Source organism: Taudactylus pleione, unplaced genomic scaffold, assembly GCF_031769625.1.
Source record: "Taudactylus pleione unplaced genomic scaffold, aTauple2 ptg000282l, whole genome shotgun sequence".
NCBI lineage: Eukaryota > Metazoa > Chordata > Amphibia > Anura > Myobatrachidae > Taudactylus > Taudactylus pleione.
In genome coordinates this window covers 16267992-16285676 of record NW_028284684.1, presented here as the reverse complement: position 1 = coordinate 16285676, position 17685 = coordinate 16267992, and the positions used below count along the sequence as shown (strand labels likewise).

Sequence of the window (17685 nt, the reverse complement as noted above, 5' to 3'; positions counted from 1 at the left end):
TGTATATGGGAGACTGCACTGATTAATGTGATATGTGACACTTGTACACCTGTGTGCCACTGAGTCTGTATATGGGAGACTGCAATGATTAATGTGATATGAGACACTTATACACCTGTGTGCCACTGAGTCTGTATATGGGAGACTGCACTGATTAATGTGATATGTGACACTTGTACACCTGTGTGCCACTGAGTCTGTATATGGGAGACTGCAATGATTAATGTGATATGTGACACTTGTACATCTGTGTGTCACTGAGTCTGTATATGGGAGACTGCACTGATTAATGTGATATGTGACACTTGTACACCTGTGTGCCACTGAGTCTGTATATGGGAGACTGCACTGATTAATGTGATATGTGACACTTGTACATCTGTGTGTCACTGAGTCTGTATATGGGAGACTGCACTGATTAATGTGATATGTGACACTTGTACACCTGTGTGCCACTGAGTCTGTATATGGGAGACTGCAATGATTAATGTGATATGTGACACTTGTACATCTGTGTGTCACTGAGTCTGTATATGGGAGACTGCACTGATTAATGTGATATGTGACACTTGTACACCTGTGTGCCACTGAGTCTGTATATGGGAGACTGCAATGATTAATGTGATATGTGACACTTGTACATCTGTGTGTCACTGAGTCTGTATATGGGAGACTGCACTGATTAATGTGATATGTGACACTTGTACACCTGTGTGCCACTGAGTCTGTATATGGGAGACTGCAATGATTAATGTGATATGAGACACTTATACACCTGTGTGCCACTGAGTCTGTATATGGGAGACTGCACTGATTAATGTGATATGTGACACTTGTACACCTGTGTGCCACTGAGTCTGTATATGGGAGACTGCAATGATTAATGTGATATGTGACACTTGTACATCTGTGTGTCACTGAGTCTGTATATGGGAGACTGCACTGATTAATGTGATATGTGACACTTGTACACCTGTGTGCCACTGAGTCTGTATATGGGAGACTGCACTGATTAATGTGATATGTGACACTTATACATCTGTGTGTCACTGAGTCTGTATATGGGAGACTGCACTGATTAATGTGATATGTGACACTTGTACACCTGTGTGCCACTGAGTCTGTATATGGGAGACTGCAATGATTAATGTGATATGTGACACTTGTACATCTGTGTGTCACTGAGTCTGTATATGGGAGACTGCACTGATTAATGTGATATGTGACACTTGTACATCTGTGTGTCACTGAGTCTGTATATGGGAGACTGCACTGATTAATGTGATATGTGACACTTGTACACCTGTGTGCCACTGAGTCTGTATATGGGAGACTGCACTGATTAATGTGATATGTGACACTTATACACCTGTGTGCTACTGAGTCTCTATATGGGAGACTGCAATGATTAATGTGATATGTGACACTTGTACACCTGTGTGCCACTGAGTCTGTATATGGGAGACTGCAATGATTAATGTGATATGAGACACTTATACACCTGTGTGCCACTGAGTCTGTATATGGGAGACTGCACTGATTAATGTGATATGTGACACTTGTACACCTGTGTGCCACTGAGTCTGTATATGGGAGACTGCAATGATTAATGTGATATGTAACACTTGTACACCTGTGTGCCACTGAGTCTGTATATGGGAGACTGCAATGATTAATGTGATATGAGACACTTATACACCTGTGTGCCACTGAGTCTGTATATGGGAGACTGCACTGATTAATGTGATATGTGACACTTGTACACCTGTGTGCCACTGAGTCTGTATATGGGAGACTGCAATGATTAATGTGATATGTGACACTTGTACATCTGTGTGTCACTGAGTCTGTATATGGGAGACTGCACTGATTAATGTGATATGTGACACTTGTACACCTGTGTGCCACTGAGTCTGTATATGGGAGACTGCACTGATTAATGTGATATGTGACACTTATACATCTGTGTGTCACTGAGTCTGTATATGGGAGACTGCACTGATTAATGTGATATGTGACACTTGTACACCTGTGTGCCACTGAGTCTGTATATGGGAGACTGCAATGATTAATGTGATATGTGACACTTGTACATCTGTGTGTCACTGAGTCTGTATATGGGAGACTGCACTGATTAATGTGATATGTGACACTTGTACACCTGTGTGCCACTGAGTCTGTATATGGGAGACTGCAATGATTAATGTGATATGTGACACTTGTACATCTGTGTGTCACTGAGTCTGTATATGGGAGACTGCACTGATTAATGTGATATGTGACACTTGTACACCTGTGTGCCACTGAGTCTGTATATGGGAGACTGCAATGATTAATGTGATATGAGACACTTATACACCTGTGTGCCACTGAGTCTGTATATGGGAGACTGCACTGATTAATGTGATATGTGACACTTGTACACCTGTGTGCCACTGAGTCTGTATATGGGAGACTGCACTGATTAATGTGATATGTGACACTTGTACACCTGTGTGCCACTGAGTCTGTATATGGGAGACTGCACTGATTAATGTGATATGTGACACTTATACATCTGTGTGTCACTGAGTCTGTATATGGGAGACTGCACTGATTAATGTGATATGTGACACTTGTACACCTGTGTGCCACTGAGTCTGTATATGGGAGACTGCAATGATTAATGTGATATGTGACACTTGTACATCTGTGTGTCACTGAGTCTGTATATGGGAGACTGCACTGATTAATGTGATATGTGACACTTGTACATCTGTGTGTCACTGAGTCTGTATATGGGAGACTGCACTGATTAATGTGATATGTGACACTTGTACACCTGTGTGCCACTGAGTCTGTATATGGGAGACTGCACTGATTAATGTGATATGTGACACTTATACACCTGTGTGCTACTGAGTCTCTATATGGGAGACTGCAATGATTAATGTGATATGTGACACTTGTACACCTGTGTGCCACTGAGTCTGTATATGGGAGACTGCACTGATTAATGTGATATGTGACACTTATACACCTGTGTGCCACTGAGTCTCTATATGGGAGACTGCAATGATTAATGTGATATGTGACACTTGTATACCTGTGTGCCACTGAGTCTGTATATGGGAGACTGCACTGATTAATGTGATATGTGACACTTATACACCTGTGTGCCACTGAGTCTCTATATGGGAGACTGCAATGATTAATGTGATATGTGACACTTGTATACCTGTGTGCCACTGAGTCTGTATATGGGAGACTGCACTGATTAATGTGATATGTGACACTTGTACATCTGTGTGCCACTGAGTCTGTATATGGGAGACTGCACTGATTAATTTGATATGTGACACTTGTACACATGTGAGCCACTGAGTCTGTATATGGGAGACTGCACTGATTAATGTGATATGTGACACTTGTACACCTGTGTGCCACTGAGTCTGTATATGGGAGACTGCACTGATTAATGTGATATGTGACACTTGTACACCTGTGTGCCACTGAGTCTGTATATGGGAGACTGCACTGATTAATTTGATATGTGCCACTGAGTCTGTGATTCTGTATACGAAGTGCTACAATGTAGCGGCCTCAGCTCTTTTCATTCCAAGTTCCGTTGTGCATCATATACAGACTCAGGTGCACATAAATATACAAGTGTCACATATCAAAGTAATCAGCTCAGTCTACTGGTGCATCCTAGTCACATCACATTGCAACTTAGATGCATTTCCAGCACAAAAAGATGCCCGTCGCTTGCAGAGTTGCATGGGACCTGGCAGCTCAGGCTAGATGTAAGAGGACACATCTGTAAGGGCTGTTTTAAAATGCCCCTTGGTGGGTGAGTTTATTGCTTTGAATAAGAAATTTGCCCTGCTTGTCTGTTCCCTCTCCCTGTTGGTTTTAGCCAAGCTAATTTCTGACTTTAATGTCTCCTCATGACTCTCTCTGGGTATTTTCTGACTCTGATTTATTGCCAGCAAACTCTGGGCCTGATTCAGAGCCACTCGTAAGCGGCCGCTCGTTCGTTCCGAGCGATGTTTGCCCAACTGCACATGCGTACGGATTTTAATACGCATGCGCGAACCAGTCAGTGTGGCCGAAAATCGTTTGTTCGCTAAATAGCGAATGCCTGCTATTTTGAGTGACAGGAGGAGGCGTATGTGGGTTGGAAAACGGGAAGGTGCTTGAAAACGGGGAGTGGAGATCCGAACGCAGGCATGCTTAAAGGTCAAAACGGGCGTTTTATGGGTGTGCATAATTAATACAGCAGCGTCATTGACCACGTCACTGGGTTATTTTATAGTCAGAACTGCTCGCAAGATTGTGGTAGGGAAAACCAACCACAAGAATAGCGAGTAGTTCATACGCTGGTCGATGTACTCGATTAATCTAATAAATAGCGGACATGACGTAGGTTGCGAGCGGCCAGGGGGTGTAGTTATCCAAAAAACGACCGCAAGATTTGTTCGCTCGTTCAGACATGGAGGCGTGAACAGACCGCAAAGAGCGAACGGTTCATTTGAATAGCCACCCCCTTTTCCTGAACGACCGTCCGCAAATAGCGTCTGGCTCTCAATCAGGCCCTCTGTGCCTCCCTTTGACCTCCTCCGAACTCATTTTGATTTGTCCTCTCAGGATACTTATAAATGCTACCAAATACTTTCTAATCCTACAGGGATCGATAGCGGATTATATTTAGACAACCATACAGACCTTTAGTAAATGCTAGCAATTTTACATGAAAACAGGTTTCTGGCGGCTTCTAAATGCCACAAAAACCTCCGCTTAGTAAATTTAGCCCTAATTCTTATTGGCGCAAATGTTCCCAAGATGGAGACCTATATCATGTCCTCTGGGTTAGTCCCTTCATTAAGACATTTTAGAGAGAGGTCACTACTGTGATCTGTAATGTTTTCTCCATCCCCATTGAACCATCCCCGCTTGTGTCCATTATACATTTATATACCACAGATTTCCCTAAACATGATTGGTATGTTTTGGTCCATATCTTAATTGCGGCCAAAAACTTTATTGTCCAATTTTATTAAAACACCTCGACGCCGCATCATCCAGAAAGTTCCAAAATTTAATTTGTATTTCTGACGGAGACTACTAACACTCCTTACTCCACCTTTGTGTCTCCCCCTTGATCAAGTAGCTCCTTGGCAAGAATATATGACTGAGGACGATGGATCCACCCCCACTCCCCCAAACCTTTATTTTCTTTTGGTCCTTTTTGTCTTTGTTGTACATGACTGACCTATTTATGTGTACCATTGCACCTCTGATGTCCCCCCCCCCCCCTTATAAATCAGTGACAACAACTACAATGATATATGTGGCACTGTATAAATTAATGACAAGTATAATTTAACATGTAACATTTGTTGTGATAGGTTGCCCTTCAGCTCCTGGAGATAGCAGTATCTCGTGGACAGTGGCTCATGTTACAAAACTGCCACCTCCTGGTGAAGTGGCTGAAAGATTTAGAAAAAGCATTGGAGATGATCAGGAAGCCTCACCCAGACTTCCGCCTGTGGCTCACTACAGATCCCACCAAAGACTTCCCTATTGGTATTCTACAGAAATCCCTCAAGGTAATTATACTCCCTGGAAATTAAAATAAATTAATAAGCAACTGAAAATAGAACATTGTATATAGCTATAGTAATAGCAATACTAACTGTACAGGGACACCCAGAATATGACCTGGACCTCTGGTTATATGAAGATGATGGTGTTCAATCCTGTTGATGTTTATGTACAGATAAACAGTTTATAATACATGTGCTCTGCAGGTTGTTACAGAACCTCCTAATGGGCTGAAGCTGAACATGAGAGCAACATACTTCAAGATCACCCATGAAGCTCTGGATGCGTGTCAACATCCGGCATTCAAATCCTTGGTCTATGTGTTGACCTTTTTCCATGCTGTGGTGCAGGAGAGAAGGAAGTTTGGGAAGATTGGCTGGAATGTGCCTTATGATTTCAATGAGTCTGATTTCCAGGTATGGCCACTTGACATTAGTTTCATGATTGTACTTTCCAGCAAATTTAGGAAGTAGAAGTGGTGACTGGTAACACTGAACCACCAAATAAACATCATAGAACAGTCACTGTACTGCAAGGCAGCTTTACCATGTTTATTCATGTGTGGCATTACAGCAGTGCACTTCTGCCTAATGCTGCCTCATGCAGTATATCTTGTCAACAGTCACCATGCTGACATACATAATGTCGACATAGTCAGCATGTCCACAACATATCGACATAGTAAATGTCAACAAGCAGTTTTTAGCCTAATGCTAACTCTAACCTTAATGTTCTCTCCATGTCAACATTTTCTAGATGTCTACCTGTTAGATGTCCACATTTTAACCATGTCAACGTCATAACATTCAACATTTTGGTGTTGCTCAAGGCCAGATTAACAATGAGGTGGATGGAGCTCCAGCTCCAGGCCTCCATGTAAAAATAGGCCCATCATTATGACAGCATGATGATGACCAGCAGCCTAGCTGGCCACACAGTCGCCATAAATCATATGTATTAAAATTGTATTTCTGCAGTTTTTCTATTTTTACATATTTATAGAGACATCGAGGCTGACAGTGTGGCCTAAATCCGGCCCTGGTACTGACATGAATGTCAACTTAGTGAGTGTCTACAGTCTGACTGCTTACCATGCTGTGATACAGGTACAGATATTGGCAAAGTGGACCAATATTTCCCAAGTATGGTCACCCACTTACATGGCCAATTTTGAAATAGTTTCTTATGGGAAAATCATTCCCTTCCTGGACAGATTTAGGCCAGAAATGTTTGGAACCCAGTCCTTCTGCAGCAGGAGACACTACAGTACATAGATTTCTATCATATATATTAACTGCAGATCTAAGTTACATATATATGTAGTATAGGAATCTGCTTACAAAGGAACGACTCTTGACACCAGTTTTCAAAGTCCGATCATTTTTTTTTTTTTTACTCTTCACAAATGTTATCACAGCTAGTCAGCGTCGGAAGCCCCGTCCACTGGATCCCACAATCCATTATACCTTCACACACACCAAATTAGTCACATCCAGGTACTGCAGTTGTGTGTAAGACCATTGTTGTAGTAAGAAGCAGGATTCTTAACCCTATCTGCCCCTTTTGGGGAATGAGTTCTGTTCTGGACATCAGAACGTGGCAAAGTACCCTCCACAGTAGGTGTCATAAATGAAGATGCAATAGAGCACCTCTGCAGAACAATCCTTGCTTATGTGCAAATCTTCCCATATTTATAGGATGCGCAATCTACTAAAGTTATCATTATGGGATGTGAGGAGCTTGGCAGATTTAACCAATACTAGCTAAATACAACTGGGCGTGCCCATGTGCCACACATTGTGCCAAGATGCAAAAATTAGATGATGTATTGAAGCATGAGATATTTAAATAAGACTAAAGGTCCATGTACAGTGCATTACCTGATTCATGATGAGAGCTTCTTTCTGTAGGGACTGTGGGGGTCATTCAGACCTGGTCGCAAGCACCAGTGTGCACGTGCGCAAGCCCCGGAGCGAGAGAGAAACTCTCTCGCTCCGGAGCTCGCCACAAAAGGGGCGGCTGTCGCTGTTGATCGACAGCTCGCCCCTTTTTGTAGGCGGGCCAGGGGGGGTGGTTTCCAAAACGGAGGCGTTCCTTAACGAACGCCTACCGTTTTGTGGGCGGCTGCACTGACATCAGAAAGCTCCCTGGGGCTTGGAGCTTGCGAGTGCCCAGACCCAACCTTAGGGTCTGGTCGAAAGCCCCGATGGTTGCGATGGTGATCACCATCGCGACCATCACCCTGGTCGCTAGCTAAGCTGTGGGTGGTAACCCACAGCTTAGTTTGCGACCAGGAGGCCGCACCAAAAAACAAGAAGCGCCCGCTCTCATTCAGAAAGAGCGATCGCTTCTTGCGACCGCCTCTGAATGAGGTCCTGTGTTTTTACATGTGTGCATAATAGAAAGTCATCTAACTCGTTATATGGCTAGGTATATTTATAAAAATTCTCTTGTAATGGTACAAACAATGGAAAACATGAAAGATACACATGCAATAAAGATGGTCCAGATATCGATTGCAATTCTGTATGTATTTACAGCTCTGTCATTATGCAATATCATTTACCACTACAAACATTACCCTACCCCCCTCTGATGCACTGAAGCTCTTATTCCATTTTATTAAGACGAACCACTATAAAATGAAATATTCTCGGATCTGGTTTCTTCAGACCCGTGGCTCCGCATCTCCCTCGTGTGATTTTTTTTTTACTTAAATATTACTCCAATACTTTCAAATATTTATTTAGTTCTATGTTACAAGAAGTTCGCATAAAGTTCCTTCATAGGGCTTATATCTCACCTGCTCAGAGGAGGCATTTTGTTCATGAGGAGTCTGGATGCTGTATAAAATGTGCACCACCAGGGGTAACATTCCAACATTACTTTTGGGAATGTAGGAAAATGAATCGTTTTTGGAACAAAATTTTACAATTCTTTTAAACCCTTATTGGTTTGCCTTTACCTTTTAATATTAGTCCTATGCTCTTCTGCAATTTTGATATTTGGGTTCCCGTGCTTCAGGGGCGGGATGCCTCGTCTTATTTCCACTCCTCAGTTTTATTAACTACGGCAAAAAAAGTTATTCTTTGGAAATGGACAATATCTATCCATTAATCTTTACTTGAAGTTCAAGTTATATCCGCTTTACTAAAACTTCTTTACTTTGAGAGACGCTTCTCTCATTCAAGACATAGAAAAGGAGTCTCAAAATGTTATACTAAATGGGGTCTTTACATAGAACTTTTGGATCATGCAACTCAGGCGGATATAACATGGTATCTAAACAGGCAATTGTCTAATGACACTGTGGTTTCATAGCTAACTGTTTATTGTTGTGTATAACCTTGGGTCCCTCTTAATTCTCATTTTACTCTAAATGTAGATTTATATAGATTTTTATGGTTGACTCTTTTTATCTAGATTTCTTGCTCAGATCACCACCAACTAGGCAGGGCTGTACCCCCCTCCCCTCCATCCCACCCCTCCATCCCCCTCCCCATTGCCTCCCTCTCCCTCGTTTGTAATCGCCATGACTTGCTGAGTCTGTTATTTGTTTCTTTTTTTTTGTTCACCTCTATTGCTGTATTGTACTATAAAGACCCTGAGCCATGATTCTTTGAATGTCTGTATATGCTCATAAGGTGATTTATATAATGTATGAGAATAATGGTCTATTTTGTATTTGAATTTATGTATTATTGCACTGCATAATGATGTGATTTCGCCTTCTTTTTCTTTTAAATTATAATAAAGAGACTAAAAAAACATGGTCAAGACATAAGTGAGAATGGAACAAGTGATGTTTTAGAAAGACGATCTAAATGTTTTATTGAATGAAGGGTGACACTGATGCTAAAGGCATGTTAGGCAGAACCCTTATTCTGCCCAGAAATCGCCTTACCAGCCAGTCTTGTAATGCTGCCGAATAGGTGCAGAGTGATTTCCAGGTGTGGCTCTCTATGGTAGAATATGGATGGGCATTTACTACAGTGCATCCGGAAAGTATTCACAACGCTTCCCTTTTTCCAAAATGGAATAAATTCATTTTTGTCCACAAATTCTACACACAATACCCCATAATGACAACATGTAAAAAGTTTTTTTGAGATTTTTGCAAATTTAATTAAAAAAATTAAAAAAACTATGAAATCACATGTACATAAGCATTCACAGCCTTTGCACAATACTTTGTTGATGCACCTTGGCAGCAATTACAGACTCAAGTATTTTTGAATATGATGCCACATGCCTGGCACACCTATCTTTGGGCAGTTTCGCCCATTCTATTTTGCAGCATCTCTCAAGCTCCACCAGGTTGGATGGGAAGCGTCGGTGCACAGCCATTTTCAGATCTCTCCAGAGATGTTCAATCAGATTCAAGTCTGGGCTCTGACTGGGCCACTCAAGGACATTCACAGAGTTGTCCTCAAGCCACTCCTTTGATATCTTGGCTGTGTGCTTAGGGTCGTTGTCCTGCTGAAAGATGAACCGTCGCCCCAGTCAGAGGTCAAGAGCACTCTGGAGCAGGTTTTCATCCAGGATGTCTCTGTACATTGCTGCATTCATCTTTCCCTCTATCCTGACTAGTCTCCCAGTTTCTGCCACTGAAAAACATCCCCACAGCATGATGCTGCCACCACCATGCTTCACTGTAGGGATGGTATTGGCCTGCTGATGAGCGGTGCCTGGTTTCCTCCAAACATAACACCTGGCATTCACGCCAAAGAGTTACATTTTTGTTTCTCATGGTCTGAGAGTCCTTCAGGTGCATTTTGGCAAACTCTAGGCAGGCTGCCATGTGCTTTTTATTAAGGAGTGGCTTCCGTCTGGCCACTCTAATATGCAGGCCTGATTGGTGGATTGCTGTGGAGATGGTTGTCCTTCTGGAAGGTTCTCCTCTCTCCACAGAGGAATGCTGTAGCTCTGACAAAGTGACCATCGGGTTTTTGGTCACCTCTATGACTAGGGCCCTTCTCCCCCGATCGCTCAGTTTAGATGGCCGGCCAACTCTAGGAAGAGTCCTGGTGGTTCCAAACTTCTTCCATTTATGGATGATGGAGGCCACTGTGCTCATTGGGACCTTCAAAGCAGCAGATATTTTTCTGTACCCTTCCCCAGATTTGTGCCTCGAGATAATCCTGTCTCGGAGGTATACAGACAATTCCTTGGACTTCATGCTTGGTTTGTGCTCTGACATGCACTGTCAAGTGTGAGACCTTATATAGACAGGTGTATGTCTTTCAAAATCATGTCCAATCAACTGAATTTACCACAAGTGGACTCCCAATTAAGCTGTAGGAATATCTCAAGGATGATCAGTGGAAACAGGATGCACCTGAGCTCAATTTTGAGCTTCATGGCAAAGGCCGTGAATACTTATGTACATGCGATTTCTTAGTGGTTTTTTTCTTTTATTAAATTTTCAAAAATCTCAAAAAAACTTTTTACACGTTGGCATTATGGGGTATTGTGTGTCGAATTTTGAGGATTAAAATGAATTTATTTCATTTTGGAATAAGGCTGTAACATAACAATATTTGGAAAAAGTGAAGCGTTGTGAATACTTTCCGGATGCACTGTATGCAGTATGTGTGAGGTACATTAGGATAATTAAACGCTTTTGTACATATAACAATGTTTTTGCATATCATAAATAACTTTTGTGCGATACAGTATATTATTATAGCATTATATGAGGACAAAGCCTGGATAGCACTTTGCAGGATTTTGGTACAAGCATGATTAAGGAGGAGAAGCCCAAGCCATCCTAATGTTACTGTTTCACTTTTATTTAATGCGCTTTTAGATTTTGCTGAACTGAGCTTAATAGGTTATTTTTCTAATCCATATAATGACATTCAACATTAGTTGCATTTTGTATATCGTCTTTATGATTTCCTGTGACAGTGTATATTACATTGTTTTTGTCCAGGTGTGCATGGAGATATTACATACATATCTAACCAAAGCTTACACACAGCATGATACCAGGATACCCTGGGGAAGCCTCAAGTACCTAATTGGAGAGGTTTGTTACTCTTTCTACTATTTCCCATATTGTTATTGATTTTTATTACTTCCCATATGCACAGCAGTTTATGCATCTTACAGTAAATCACAATGAATAATGAGTTCTAACATCCTAGACAATAATCTAATAGCAGATTACACTTTTATATTTCTTCTTAAGCATAATGGGTGACTCATAAAGTCTGTAGCAGATGGGTTTATTTTCTTCTCTCTCTCTATGGGGGCAATTCAGTTCTTGGCGATGTGCAGTATGACCGAGAATTACAGTACTCCTACATCGCACATGAGATGGGGAGGGGCAATATTTTACAATGCAGCATCTTCAGTGCTGTGTATGTTACATTTATAATTCTAATTAAATTAAGCATGGAAAATCCGTGATCATTTTTAATTCATACAATACATTAGTCTTCCTGCATTTGGAAAAATGGATGAGATATTGAGCTCTATGCTGGAGCTGTTTTAATGATAATTATTTCTCTCTTAACAAGTGACATGTTTAGATCAGCACACAGAAGAAACGCCATTGGGTGAAATGAGGTTTGTGGTTTGCTGCTCACACCGATCACTACACAGTAACTTCTAGTTACAGACCTTGGGGTATACGTACTAAAGTGAGAGCTTTTAGAAGTGGAGATGTTGCCCATAGCAACCAGTCAGATTCTACTTAACATTTATCTAGCACCTTCTACTGTAGAAGATAATAGCTAGAATCTGATTGGTTGCTATGGGCAACATCTCCACTTCTAAAATTCTCACTGTAGTAAATATACCCCCATGAGTGATTAACTGTAGTCTCTAAAGCATTATTATATTATTACCAGTTATTTATATAGCACATATATATTTCGCAGCGATTTACAGAGAATAATTGCCAGTTAACCTAACAGTATATTTTGGATTGTGGGAGATAACCGTAGTACCCGGGAAAACCCACGTAAGCACAGGGAGGATATACAAACTCCACACAGTTAGGGCCGTAGTTGGAACATCCAATATGACAATTATATCACCACTAACCAGCTTTTATACATATAGTTAGCAAGTCAGACACAGATGTCTCGATCATTTTTATATGGTTTACTTGGGTCTAAAATATTCACTGATAATTACACATATCTGTCTCCCAACAAGCTAATGGAGGATAATTGCTACAAGCAGCATTTTGACCTCTGACTGTATCTCTGCAGGTCATGTATGGGGGACGGGCCATTGACAGCTTTGACCGTCGCATTCTCACCACCTACATGGACGAATATTTGGGTGACTTTATATTTGACACATTCCAGGTGTTCCATTTCTATAAAAATGAGGAGGTTGATTACAAAATTCCATGTGGAGACGTAAAAGATGACTTTGTTGGTAAGATCATCAGAATTAAGACTTTCTTTGTGCACAATAATTGTCTATAGAGGAACAAAGCAGTAATATGACCCTCAGTCTAAGACACTGAAATGTATATGTTAATCCATTATATTGAATTGTTTGCAAAGCATTTAAAGCTATTTGTATTTAATATTTCGTTATCAACAGAGGAGATAGAATCCCTTCCGCTTGCTAACACCCCTGAGGTGTTTGGCCTCCATTCTAATGCTGAAATTGGATACTACACACAGGCAGCTCGGGATATGTGGTCTCACCTCCTGGAGCTGCAGCCACAAACAGGTACCTGTAATTTGAATACCCACACACGTTTACAGCTATGTTATGTAATATTAGCTTTATCTATGTATTAGGACATTGGTATTAAAGGACCAGTCACTTGAAATAATGAGAGTTCATTAATAAATATGTGAGTTCAGGTTGTTTTACTAACAAGTGAGTATATGGGAGATGAGGGAAGGAGGTGGGGGGTGGGATGGACATGACATCAGAGAGAGGGACAGGTTCTCTCAGAGACTGGTGCCTCATTTAATTACACGTGTTTGTTTTTTATATTTTGTCAGGTTAATTTTAATTAACTATATCTCAGAAATAAATCTTGATAATATGTATGTATTGTGAACGTAACTTTTTATTTATCAAACCTATTAAAGCAGATAAGTTATGAAATTGTATTGGTCTAGCTCCCCTGACACAACTACTGTATACCACACTATTTATAGAAAATGTGAATGCTTTACCTTACTATCACTACAGGTGAATCCGGCACGGGTATAAGCAGAGATGAGTACATCGGCCAAGTGGCAAAGGACATTGAGAACAAGCTGCCGCAAATATTTGATCTAGATCAGATTAGAAAGAATTTGGGGTTGGAAATCTCACCCACCACTGTGGTGTTACTGCAGGAATTGGAGAGGTTTAACAATCTGATCATCCGCATGTCCAGGTCCTTGGCTGAACTGCAGAAGGTAACAGAGAGTATGGTCAGAGGATGTCCATGTCATGCTTCCCATACCTTGTATAAAAGCCCTATGCTGTATGGGAACTATTGCGGGTCATTGGCTGAACGATATCCCCAAATTGTCCTGCATATACAGACCACTGGGGAAATCGTTAACGACCCACGGGAGCACGCATTGTTCGTCTTTCAGTTCATGCACTCTGGACGATGTGAACGATATATCGTTCAACTATATCATTATCGATCATAACAATCGGCCAGTGTGTAAGAGCCCTTAGAAATCATAATACATTCTGTATCTTTTTATTTCGGTGTGTTTTGCTAAAGAAAATAAACATCTGTTGCACTAATTTGATCCACCTGCCTGTGAGGATCTCATCATATATCCGGCTTGTCTGTATTGATTACTACTTTCCACTCTGTTGTCTGCAGGCTTTGGCTGGGGAAGTTGGAATGAGCAATGAGTTAGATGAAGTGGCTCGAGCACTGTTCAATGGGCAGATTCCAAACATATGGCGAAGACTGGCTCCTGATACTTTAAAGTCTTTGGGAAACTGGATGATTCACTTCAGAAGACGTTACAATCAGTACACCTCATGGGTATGATATAAGGCTCATGGTATAAGTTTTGCACTCTATTCTTTTTAATGAAGTCTGAGGGACAGATTTACAGTAAATAGACACGATCTGCCACTGGCCAAACTGCTTCAAGGCAGCAATTCTAATTAGTGTGCTGTCCAACATGCTGCAGTGTGGATGTATACAAAGTCCACCAATAGGGCTATGTCTATTGGATGCAGTTCTGGTGTTAGAAGATTAAGAAAGGTGCCGTTAGGACTGCAGAGGGTTTAAACGACTGTAGTTTGTGTCATCAGGTGTTCTCTTATACGCAATGAGTTAATGATGTGGAGTAAGCATAGAAATGCATTGTTTCTATACCTGTGTACAATTTTCAAAACTCTTTAGTGGGCCCTTGCCATAAGTTTATATATGTTGCCCTAAATTGATGGTAACATTTATTGTTCCAGGTGAATGACAATGAGCCAAACGTCATGTGGCTGTCAGGTCTACATATTCCGGAGTCCTATCTGACTGCTCTTGTTCAAGCCACTTGCAGGAAGAATGGATGGCCACTTGATCGTTCCACTTTGTACACTGAGGTCACCAAGTTTCGTACAGCTGATGAGGTCACAGAGAGACCTGGACAGGGTGAGTACCTTGTGTTAATTATATTGTTTTACAGGAGCATTAGTGCGTATTTCTCTGTGTACGAGATCTCTCTGGTGTGGAGTTATAGGACTGGTACAGTAACCTCTGCTGGCAGTGATTTCATGCAGTTTTAGTAACAAATCTAATATTACTCAGTGCAGCTGTCACTACACAATATAGGCAGATGTGCGTAGACAATAGGTGCATTTTAAACACTTTGGTACAACAGACAAGTAAGACTCATTATATAAATGTCCTTCAAGGATACCATATGTATATCAATGAAACCAAATGCCAAATGTAAACCCTCATGGTGTGGAAACCATCTGGCATAACTCCACGTTGGCAGACCACATTGAAAACCATGCAGTGAAAGGTTACTAAGTGTCATATAAGCAGCTATTACACTCTAGTTAGTGAAAACATACACAAAATACAGGATTTATTTTTCCTGTTTGCTCAAGAGCTCATACAAATACACTGAAGCCCAATATTTGTGCCCTACATTTGCTTTTAATGTGTAAGCTGTCTTTACTACAGTTGTCTGTCTGTAAACATAGAAGACATGTTATATGTGAGTTCCATCTTCTCATGTCCTCTATGCAGGATGCTTTATTTCTGGCCTGTACTTGGAGGGAGCTGACTGGGACATAGAGAAATCATGTTTAATTAAAAGTAAACCCAAAGTCCTTGTAGTGGAGCTTCCAGTATTGAAGGTTATCCCAATTGAAGCTCATCGTCTCAAATTACAGGTGAGTCGCTATTAGGTAGTTCATTATTGGCCAAATCGAACCTTGTCTTTGCTATGGATCCGAATACTACAATCCTGGATTATGTACTTGTAACTAAATAACATTAAATATTGTGAAAATCAATGGTTGTTCCAGAGGTTCCCAAACGCGGTCCTCAAGACACCCTAATAGTCCAAGTTTTAAGGATATCCATGGTTGAGGACAGATGGTTAAATCAAAAGACTGAGATACTAATTAAGTCACCTGTGCGCAAACATGGTTATCCTTAAAACCTGGACTGTTAGGGTGACTTGAGGACCAAATTTGGGAACCACTGGATTATTCCCTTCAAATAAAGTTGACTCTCCGTGGGTTATTCTGTGTATGTGGTCCGGCTGCTGGATTTAGTGTGTCCGAATGTTTGCGTCCTTCTAGAGTAATAGTACATTCCGCCATCCTGGAAAGGGAAATACAGAATGTTACTATATAAACATTCACTAAATGTAACGCTCTTCAGTGGTCAAATCAATTACCTCCATATTATTTGGCTACTTCGGACCTTAAAGAAGCGTCTGCCAGTATATTTACTTGTTCTATGAATGCACGGCTGTAGGAGAAGCTTCTCAGACATAAATGTTTTTGTTCTGGAAACTGTTATCTTGGCTGAGTAAGAAAAATATACTGTTTTCTACTGAAAGGGGTTTCCACCTTTACATACTTTGTAAGGGTTGTAATGATGTATGAGGAGGGGTATGCTGCAGATCTGTAAGGGAGAAGGGATCTGGTGCACAGGTAGAACTCCTGGCTTATGATTGGACAGGTGCTGTGTTAGGAGCTGGGTGTCTAGGGTGTTAGGGGATTGTATGTAATTCACTAAAGTTGGAAAACATTGTTGTGTATCTAAAAATTTTCTGAATATCTGGATGTAGTAATAGTAAAAGCTAGTGGAAGGAAATATTTCTGAATGTGGCTTTTATGGCTGTTTTGTACTCTACAGAACACATTCAGGACGCCTGTCTACACCACATCTATGCGGAGGAACGCAATGGGAGTTGGTTTGGTGTTTGAGGCTGACCTCTATACAACGAAGCACATCTCACACTGGGTGCTGCAGGGAGTGTGCCTCACTCTCAACTCCGATTAGATTATTACAATGCAGCCTAATACAGTCATGGTACAACAATACAGTGTCGCAATAACAAATAATATATTTTTCATGTTAAATGTTTCTATATTTAGATATATACAAGATAAACAAATAAATGGTGTTTGCCAAATGTTTTGTTTCTATTATTGTTTGTTAATGTCAATTTTCATCACATCCCCCATATTAAATAATAATAGCCATATAAAAACAAATACTTGCATAAATAGTAGTTATCTATCTTTATCATTATATATATATGTATATATATATATATATATACCTACCTACATACATACATACAGTCAGGTGCATAAATATTGGGACATTGACAGAATTTTCATATTTTGGCCTCTATTCACCACCACAATGGCTTTGAAATGAAACAAACAAGATGTGCTTTAACTGCAGACTTTCAGATTTAATTTGAGGGTAATTACATCCAAATCAGGTGAACGGTGTAGGAATTACAACGGTTTCTTTATGTGCCTCCCACTTTTTAAGGGGCCAAAAGTAATGGGACTATCATCTCAAAAGCTATTTCATGGACAGGTGTGGGCTATTCCCTCATTATTTCGTTTATCAATTAAGCAGGTCTGGAGTCAATTAAGCAAAAAAGGTCTGGTGTTGATTCTAGG

At 40.8% G+C, this 17685-nt stretch overlaps 1 protein-coding gene across 1 annotated transcript in view; it reads left to right on the top strand.

Moving 5' to 3' along the window:
• The window catches only part of DNAH10 (dynein axonemal heavy chain 10), a 270391-nt gene extending 253211 nt beyond the window's left edge, over positions 1–17180 (top strand). Inside the window, exons 70-79 of the mRNA XM_088482144.1 lie at positions 5391–5591; positions 5793–6002; positions 11522–11617; positions 12810–12981; positions 13153–13284; positions 13759–13970; positions 14396–14563; positions 14992–15172; positions 15779–15924; positions 16901–17180. Coding sequence (XP_088338270.1) covers positions 5391–5591; positions 5793–6002; positions 11522–11617; positions 12810–12981; positions 13153–13284; positions 13759–13970; positions 14396–14563; positions 14992–15172; positions 15779–15924; positions 16901–17047 — 1665 coding nt within the window. The 3' untranslated portion in view covers positions 17048–17180. The remainder of the gene's footprint in view (positions 1–5390; positions 5592–5792; positions 6003–11521; positions 11618–12809; positions 12982–13152; positions 13285–13758; positions 13971–14395; positions 14564–14991; positions 15173–15778; positions 15925–16900) is intronic.
• Positions 17181–17685: the final 505 nt, after the last annotated feature.